The 10,000-nt window shown below is 41.8% G+C and overlaps 1 protein-coding gene across 1 annotated transcript in view; it reads left to right on the plus strand.

Annotated features, from left to right (window-relative positions):
- Nucleotides 1-1,683: 1,683 nt before the first annotated feature.
- Nucleotides 1,684-10,000, plus strand: part of LOC106552739 (astrotactin-2) — a gene marked incomplete at its 5' end in the record, with an annotated part of 151,987 nt that continues 143,670 nt past the window's right edge. The window contains 1 exon segment of the mRNA XM_087707614.1: nucleotides 1,684-1,833. Within this exon segment, the coding sequence (XP_087563740.1) occupies nucleotides 1,684-1,833 (150 nt within the window).

Consider the following 10,000-nt stretch of genomic DNA (forward strand, 5'->3'; position numbering starts at 1 on the left):
ACCGGGGGTAATAAATAATGGTGAAAAGAAATGTTACAGGGAAAATAAGAAAGAATAGAAATAGAAATAACAGGGGAACAACAATATGCATATTTTAATATAACAAGACATATGTAATAATGAGAAGGAGGTTTAGAAATTGAATGGTAGTGGTGCTAGATGTGTTTAAATAACATGAAACAATGAAATGTAATAACTATGAGTAAAAACATTATGTTTTATCTGGGCTAAATGTATGGTACCCAGGTGTCACACTGTTCACTGCATTGATATGTATGAGCAATCTAAAATAAAATAAAACTTGACATTAAAAAAAAAGTTAGAAAAGCCATCAAAATACTTCTAGGGGAAGATCGGATTATTAAAATTAAGCAAACTTGCAGAAAAATGACAACCTTGATCGGCCTGGTCAGAGGGGCAAAAATAAAACAAGAAAGGATCGTTTGGAAGACTGGCAGTCTTCTGGGGAACTTTGGTGAAAGAAGAAGAAAAAAGTTACATTTGACGTTTCTCGGTCTGAAGAGGGGAAAAAAAGATTGGGGGAAAGATTGAGATGATAATTATTTTATTTTTAAAAAAGGCTGGAAGGAATCATTGTGAGGGTTATTTTTTCTTATTTCCTTCCTTTTCCTCTGTTTGTTATGCTTGATTTTTGTGTGTTTTACTACCCTGAAAGGAAAATATAGATATTGGGTTGCATTGGAATAGAATGCAATAGAGAATAGAAAGTAGAATGGAAAGGAAAGGAAGGGAAGGGAACAGAAAGGAATAGAATAGGGTAGAGTAGAATCAAATAGAATAGCTAAAAGGTAAAGAGTCCCCTCACACATCTGTGCTAGTCGTTCCCAACTCTAGGGGGCGATGCTCATCTCCGTTTCTAAGCCGAAGAGCCCAGCACTGTCCGAAGACGTCTCCATGGTCATGTGGCCAGCATGACTAAATCCCAAAGGCGCATGGAGCACTGTTACCTTTCCACCAAATGTAGTCCCCATTTTTCTACTTGCATTTTTACATACTTTCGAACTGGCTGGCAGAACCTGGGAGAAGTAACGGGAGCTCCCCTTTGTTACGCGCGGCTAGGGATTTGAACCGCTGAACTGCCAACCATTCCGATTGACAAGCTCAACGTCTTAGCCACTGAGCCACTGTGTCCCATAAATAGAATAGAATAGCAGAGAATAGAGTGGAGTGGAGTGGAGTGGAGTGGAGTGGAGTGGAGTGGAGTAGAGTAGAACAGGAACAGGAACAGGAACAGGAACAGAACAGAACATAGACTGGAATGGAGTGGAGTGGAGTAGAGTAGAACAAAACAGAACAGAACATAGACTGGAGTGGAATAGAGTAGAGTAGAATAGAACAGCACAGAACAGAACATAGACTGGAGTGGAGTAGAATAGAATAGAGTAGAGTAGAACAGAACAAAACATGGACTGGAGTGGAGTGGAATAGAGTAGAGTAGAACAGAACAGAACATAGACTGGAGTGGAGTGGAATAGAGTAGAATAGAATAGAACAGAACATAGACTGGAGTGGAATGGAGTGGAATAGAGTAGAGTAGAACAGAAACAGAACATAGACTGGAGTGGAAGAGAAGGGAATGGAATGAAACAGAATAGAACTTTACAGAGGCATCATTTCCTGGCCCCTTTAACCTTCCCCTCCCCTTGTCTCCCCATCCTGCAGCTGCAGAGGTGTCTCAGGAAACAGTGGAGACCCTGATGCAGAAGTTCAAGGAGAGCTTTCGGACCAACACACCCATTGAGATTGGCCAGTTGCAGCCCGCTGTGCGTAGCTCGTCTGTTGGGAGGCGAAAACGCAGGAACCGACATCGAGGTGAGTGTACACATTCGAAGCCAAAAAAAAAGAAAGAAAGAAAGATTGGAAAATCAATTGCTTTGTCATTCAGTTGAACAGAAATCCTTCACAAAAAGAATTGATGCGGAGACTTTACAACGAGTGCAGAGAAGAGCATCAAAGATGATTAGGGGGCTGGACAATAAACCATGCGATGAACGGTTGCAGGACTTGGGTATGTCTATGGTGAAAAGAAGGACTAGGGGAGACATGATAGCAGTGTTCAAATATCAACCTATTATCCTAAGCTGTTCTGAGCCAGGCTTCCTTAATAAGCAAGAAGCAGAGTCTTAGTCCCTGCAAAATCTCTTTTATTTACACAACTGTGAATTCCTTTCATTCACAGTCAGCAAGGCTTAGCAAACAGTCTTTCAGAGGCATGTTTATCCAAACAAACCTTATCTCACTTGGCACGCTGCCAGATAACTAGTTTCAAACTCAGGGCAATGCAACTCTTGGCACAGAGTCTCTTAGAATCACAAATATAACTTTCCACTCTTGAAATAACCGAAGGAATGAATTGTTTCCTGCAAAAGCGCCCTCCCCGTTTGCTCCTCCTTTGTTTCCTATGGGAGGGGCCAATCACCTCCAAGGCGTGGCTTTACTCTTAAAGCCGACCCTGCTTTCTTAGTTGTTCTTGTCTTCTGGCAGCTCTGCGCATGCACACACTGGAAACAGGCTCCAGCTGTTCTTCTGCCTCCCTGCTGTCTAGCTCCCTCTCTGCCTCCGACACAGAGCCCTCGTCTGAGCTTTCCTCAGCCCCCAGGACTGGCCCATGTTCCTCCCCAACCTCCTCACTCTCCGACTCTGCTGGAGGTTGGACTAGAAGATCTCCAAAGTCCCTTCCAACTCGGTTGTTCTGTTCTTCTCCTGCACATCACTTCTGTTTGAAATTTTCTTCCTTTCGCTGCTCATGGTTAATTGGCCCTCCGGCCTGTGAGTGATTGGAACTCCATGGAAGATTAAGGTTAAGTGATGATTTAGCAACTTACAATGTTTGCAGTTTGCATCCAATTGCAAACCTAAACCCCTTTGCCTCATTAATCCTTCAGAATCCCATTGCCTCTCCCGTTTCCCCCCTCCTCCTCCTCCCCCTCCTTGTTTTTTTTTAAACTCTCTAAATGAAATTGTCCATCTGGGATGCATTTATTTCCTCCTAACAGACATGCGGCAGTGACACCAGCCGAGTGTGAATTTAGCACTGCTTCCGTGTAAGCGACGGGCAACCTCTGATCCCTGATGGATTTGCGTGTAATTATTTTTGCAGTAAATTTAATTAATGCTGAGCTGCCATGAAAGATGGCTCTCTTTAATTAATGTCAATATAATAATAATAATAATAATAATAACAACAATTAATATTAATAAATATTATGGAAGATGCAAATGAAAGCCAGCTCCAACTAAAGAATGGGCAGTTTTGGCTTCATGTTGTTGTGATGATGATGATGATGGTGGTGATGATGATAATTATAATAATAATAATAATAATAATAATAATAATAATAAGAAGAAGAAGAAGAAGAAGAAGAAGAAGAAGAAGAAGAAGAAGAAGAAATAAAAAATAATAAAGAAATCGTTTGTTGTCCCAATTGTAATTGGAGCCCTTGGAGCAATACCCAAAGGACTAACCTGCTATTTGGAAATTTTAAGTTTATCAGACTTGAACATTCTGATTCTACAAAAAACCACCCTACTTGGAACAACTTATATCCTCCGACGTTACCTTAACAGTTCCTAGGCCCTTGGTTAGGACTCGAGCTGTTGAGCTACCAACCAGCCCCAAAGGCTGTGAATCTCACCAAAGATTAACCACATAATAATAATAATAATAATAATAATAATAATAATAATAATAACAACAACAACAACAACAACAACAACAACAACAATAATATCATCATCATCATCATCATTATCATCATCATGAAAATCTTTCGAATACAGATGGATTTTTCCTTTGGAGCACAACACGCCAGATATCATGGTTGTAGAGGGCCAAAGTGTACAGTTTATTGATATCGCTGTTCCCAGAGACACCAGAGTGGAAGAAAAAGAACTAGAAAAAATCACAAAATATCGCGACCTGGCCATTGAAGCTACACGGCTACGGATGAAGCATGTGACAGTGATGCCAATTGTCATCATGGCACTTGGCACCATGTCCAAGAATTTTACAAGATACATCCACAAATTGCAGCTTCCTGCAATAACACCAGCAGAACTGCAAAAAACTGCACTACTCAGAACATCTTACATTTTAAGAAGGTCCTTGGTTGATACCTAGGACGCTGGCAGCAATCCGTGTCAACCATTAGCACCAGTCAATGGTATTTGTGATTCATTTTGGAATGTTCAGTTGGCTGTGTTTCATGTTTAATGAATAAAGTATATAATAATAGTATCAGAAGCATTTAATGTCTGGGAAGGCCAACAGCCAGCTAATGAACAGGCAGCTGCAATTTTACGTTTTTTGAAATAATAATGATAATTCACATTTAATATGTGAGTGCAGCAAAATCACGCAAACTGATTACAAAGCTAGATATGACTGAGTTGCTAAATTAGTCCACTGGTCATTATGTAAAAAGTACGACATACCGGTATCGGAAAAAATCATGGGAACACAAAGTGGAAAAAGTCACCGAAAATGGGATGGTGAAGTTCTTGTGGGACTTTCGAATACAGATGGATCGTCATTTGGAACACAACATGCTAGATATCACGGTTGTTGAAGTGTACAGTTTATTAATATCGCTGTACCAGGACATGCCAGAGTCAAAGAAAAAGAATTAGAAAAAAAATCATGAAATATCGCGACCTGACCATTGAAAGTACACGGCAATGGATGAAACATTTAACAGTGATACCCATTGTCATCAGGGCACTTGGTACCATGTCCAAGAATTCAACAAATTGCAGCTTCCTGCAATAACAGCAGCGGAACTGCAAAAAACTGCACTGCTTGGAACAGCGTATATTTTAAGAAGGTACTTGGTTGATCCCTAGGATGCTGGCAGCAACCCGTATCAACCATCAGCACCAGTCACTGGTATTTGTGATGCATTTTTGAATGTTCAGTTGACTGAGTTTCATGTTTAATGAATAAAGTTAATAATAATAATAATAATAATAATAATAATAATAATAATAATAATAATAATAATAATAATTTATTGACATTGCAATACCTGGAGATATATGAATTGAAGATAAACAGCAAGAAAAAGTCACAAAGTACCAGGACTTGCAAATTGAAGTTGAGCGACTGAGGAAAAAGAAATCGTGTGTTGTCCAAATTGTACAGGGCGGGGCATAACCTTTTCCTAGGGGGTCACAGCAAGATCGACAGCAGTTTACAACTTCCCGCGACACCTCATTTTAAAGCCCATAAAAAACTGAATTGAATGAGCTATTAAATGTTAAATTTGCTTTAAGAATGGCTGGAAAATTCAATTCGGAAGAACAAAGGATCATTGACAGAATAAAATGCATTGCCTTTCGAGAGGCTCGCGATGCTGGAGCGACGTTTATCAATCGAAAATGGATTGCAAACAAATTGAAACGTCATCCGATTGGGTTACTGATAATTGGAACAAAACAGCCCAAGAATGTTTCACAAAATTTGGAGAAGGGCGTCCTCTGCAACTGTCCCAAGAAAGCAAAGCCATCATTGCAACTGGCAGTCGCAAACAACGAAAAGGAAACCGAAAAGTGGCCCAAGAAATCCTTCAAATTCGTGGAAAACGAGTTGATCAAAGGACAATCGGCCGATATCGAGAACGAGAAGGTTTGAAGCCATTCCACGTCATTTGCAAACCGTTGAAAACTCAAACACACGTTCAAGATCGGCTTTGGTTGTGCGATTGGTTGTCTGAATGGACCGAGGAAGATTTTCTTCATTTGGCGCCATCTGACGAATTCTTCGTTTATGCCATTCGAAAACCGAATTTCCAGAACGATCGAATTTGGGCTAAAGACGTCGACGACATCGCCAAACATGAACGATATCGACAAATCGTTCGCAATCCGACTTGCATCGGGATTTTCGTCATTTTCACAGCCAAGAAACTGCATTGGGTTTTGAAGGATAAAGGGGAATCCTGGGATGGCAGTTATTTCCGTGAGAAAATTTTATTGGAGAATGTCATTCCATTTCTCAGTGATCCAGACAATGTCTTGGTGGTTGGTGAGGCTGTCTTTCTTCATGACAAAGCTCCTTGCATGCGTGCAAATGCGACTCAGCAATTGTTAAAGGAAAACAATGTCGAATTTTGGGGCAATGACGTCTGGCCGGGAAATTCGCCAGATCTCAATCCGGCAGAGAACATTGGGGCCATAATTAAGGATGAAGTGGAAGCTCTGATGATTCAGGAGCAAGGTCAAAATCGATATTCGGTTGAAACTTTGAGAATGAATTTGGAAACTGTGTTGAAAAATCTGGAAAATCGAACGGAACTGTTTGAAGATTTGTTGTGTTCTTATCCACCTCGTTTGAATGCTGTTCGAAGGGCTAATGGTGGTCATACTGACTATTAAATCGTGTCAATAAACTCAGTTTTTGATGGGCTTCGAATGGTGTATGAATTATTTGTGTTGTTATTACAAGTGTTGCTGTGACCCCCTAGGAAAAGGTTATGCCCCGCCCTGTAATTGGAGCCCTTGGAGCAATACCTAAAGGGCTACCTCGCTATTTGGAAAATTTAAATTTATCAGACTTGAACATTCTGATTCTACAAAAAACCACCCTACTTGGAACACTTTATATCCTCCGACGTTACCTTAACAGTTTCTAGGTCCTTGGTTAGGACTGGAGCTGTTGAGCTACCAACCAGCCCCAAAGGCTATGAATCTCACCAAAGATTAATCACATAATAATAATGAGGAGGAGGAGGAGGAAGAAGAAGGAGAAGGAGAAGGAAGGAGAAGGAGAAGAAGGTAGAGGAGGAGAAAAGGAAAAGGAGGAGGAGGAGGAGGAAAAAGAAGAAGAAGAAGAAGAGAAGAAGAGAAGAAGAAGAAGAAGAAGAAGAAGAAGAAGAAGAAGAAGAAGAAGAAGAAGAAGAAGAAGAAGAAGAAGAAGAAGAAGAAGAAGAAGAAAAAACAGCAACAGCAACAGCAACAGCAACAGCAACTCTGGGATTTTAGAATTCAGACACACAATGGCTTGCCATATGACACCTCAGACTTAACAATTGTCACTAAGAAGGAGAAAAATAAAATCTGGATCATGGATGTTGGCAGTACCTGGAGACCACAGAAGAGAAGGGAAAGAACTGGAGAAAAATCACAACATGTGAAGTCCTGTGATTATCTATATATTTGAATCTGCCTTTACCTTTCTTTGTGATGTATGCAAACCCTGCCCATTGGATAAATTTACAGCTCAGGGTATTGTGGAAATTGATGAAAAATGGGTTTGTTCTCCCACCCAAGATAAAGAGGTTGTGTGAACATAGATCTAGAAAACGAATGAGGCATAGGATGAATTTATAGTGCCCAGTTGTTGCTTTAAGGCAGATTGGACAATATTTGTGATGCCAGCCTGCAGCTTGATAGTTTCCATATTCTAGAAAGCTGCCAGAGGCCAGACAAAATATGTGTGCTACGAAAGGAATGAAGTCACAATCCATTCATCCAGTTTTGTGTGAGGGATATGTGAAAAGAAGGACTAGGGGTGACATGATAGCAATGTCCCAATATCTAAAGGGCTGCCACAAAGGAGGGGCAGATTCTGGAAGTCTGCCATACTCCTTCTTTTCACTAAAGCAAAAGGTAAATGCTCCCCTCGCACATAGGTGCCAGTTGTTCCTGACTCTAGGGGGCAGTGCTCATCTCCATTTCAAAGCCGAAGAACCAGCGCTGTCTGAAGACGTCTCCGTGGTCATGTGGCCGGCATGACTCAACGCCGAAGGCGCACGGAACCCTGTTTCCTTCCCACCAAAGGTGGTTCCTATTTTTCTACTTGCATTGTTTACGTGCTTTTGAACTGCTAGGTTGGCAGAAGCTGGGACAAGTCACGGGAGCTCACTCCGTTATGCGGCACTAGGGATTCGAACTGCCGAACTGCCGACCTTTCTGATAAGCAAGCTCAGCGTCTTAGCCACTGAGCCACCACATCCCTTTTCATTAAAGTAGACATACATAACTGCAACTGTTCTTCGTATAGTTTATCCTCCAGTCCCTGCAATGGTACCTTTAATGCCCTCCATAATTTCTTCTTAGAGTTCTTTCAAATTCCTCTTTGAGTCATCCATGACCCTTCCAAGCCATCTTCTCTCTCCAACCTACCTTTTTTTCAACCACCGTGGGATTTTCCAAGCCTCAGTCTTTTTATCCAGTGACTCGCCTTCATCTGATCGGTCAAAAACTTTCAAGCCATCATTTCATTATTATTAGTGCTTCTAATGAATTGTGGAAAGGGACACAGTGGCTCAGGGGCTAAGATGTTGAGCTGGCCGATCAGAAAGGTTGGCAGTTCGGTGGTTCGAATCCCTAGCGCCGCCTAACGGAGTAAGCACCCATGACTCGTCCCAGCTTCTGCCAACCTAGCAGTTGGAAAGTACGTAAATAAATGCAAGTAGAAAAATAGGAACCACCTTTAGTGGGAAGGGAACAGTCTTCCCTGCACCTTCGGGGTTGAGTCCTGCCAGCCACATGGCCACGGAGATGTCTTCAGACAGCGCTGGCTCTTCGGCTTTGAAATGGAGATGAGCAGTGCCCCCTAGAGTTGGGAACAATTAGCACAGATGTGCAAAGGGAAGCTTTACCTTAGTGAATTGTGAAGAGAAATAATAAAAAAATATCTTAACAGGCAAAGGGAAACGTGCCAAAATACAGACACAATAGTGATGTGGATTCAGGCAAGAGTTGCTTATGGCTTTTATTTTTTCTTTCTTTTTTTTACAATTTTGTTTTGAACACCCGCCAGTCCCTGTAGGGAAGCCCGGAGGAAGATAAGACAAGGAAACTCCAGTGAAGAGCAGCTGGTGGACTCTTACCTTAGATGTAAAACGCTTCAGGCGTGTTAAAAAAAAACACCACCCCAAATTATAATAAGGTTGTATAAACAGAGGCACAGAATCCAAATTGTGTGACGTGTGTTATTACCGCTTTATAAAGCCTTCAGTGGGTGAGCCTCAAGCTTGGCTTTTATGGAAGTGGAGGGAGGGATTTCAGGCCATGCCCATCCCTTGCCATACATCAAAGCAGTGGTAGGTCCATACCGGTTCGGTCCGGTTCAGCCAAACCAGTAGTGTCTGGATCCGGCAGCGACCCAGGCCTGCCATGCCCCTGAACCCGGTTGACGCCATTCCTCCCGCCATCTTGTTTTTCAGTTGTGTGCATGCGCAGAACAATTTTAATTGCACTGCGCATGTGTGGGCAAAGGTTGCACACAAGCAAACCGGCTGGACCCACCCCGTGCATCAGAGGTGTCAAACTCAATCTAATTGAGGGCCGCATCATGGTTGTGTTTGACCTCAGAGAGCTTAGGGGGACATGGCCATGGTGGATGTGGCCAGCTCAACGTCACTCATGTCGAGGGCATCTGTGGTGGCTAAGTGCTAAGGCAGGACTTCACCCTCACTCCCATTATAGCCTTCCTTTTCTTCTTTTCCTTCACGCTTTCTTCTCCTTTCTTCTTGCTTCCCCTCTTTTCCTTATTTTTCCTTCCTTGCTCTCTTCCCATCTTCCCTTCTTTTTCAATGTCTTTCCTCTTTCCCTTTGTCCTTTCCTGTGATGGCCAGGTGCTAAGGCAGGGCTTCCCTCAGACTTCTTATTCTAATCTTCCTGCCTTCCTTCCTCTTTCCTTTCTTTCATGTTAATATCTTCCTCTTTCTTTTCTTTCATGTCAATATACTTCCTTCCTTCCTTCCTTCATTCCTTCCTTCCTCTTTCTTTTATTTTCTTTCATGTCAATATTCTTCCTTCCTTCCACTTTCTTTTCTTTCATGTTAATATCTTCCTTTCTTTTCTTTCATGTCAATATACTTCCTTCCTTCCTTCCTTCATTCCTTCCTTCCTTTCTTTTCTTTTCTTTCATGTCAATATTCTTCCTTCCTTCCACTTTCTTTTCTTTCATGTTAATATCTTCCTTTCTTTTCTTTCACGTCAATATACTTCCTTCCTTCCTTCCTTCCTTCCTTCC

Source organism: Thamnophis sirtalis, unplaced genomic scaffold, assembly GCF_051295495.1.
Source record: "Thamnophis sirtalis isolate CommonGarterSnake01/CBP01778 unplaced genomic scaffold, rThaSir2_p1.2 scaffold_2, whole genome shotgun sequence".
NCBI lineage: Eukaryota > Metazoa > Chordata > Lepidosauria > Squamata > Natricidae > Thamnophis > Thamnophis sirtalis.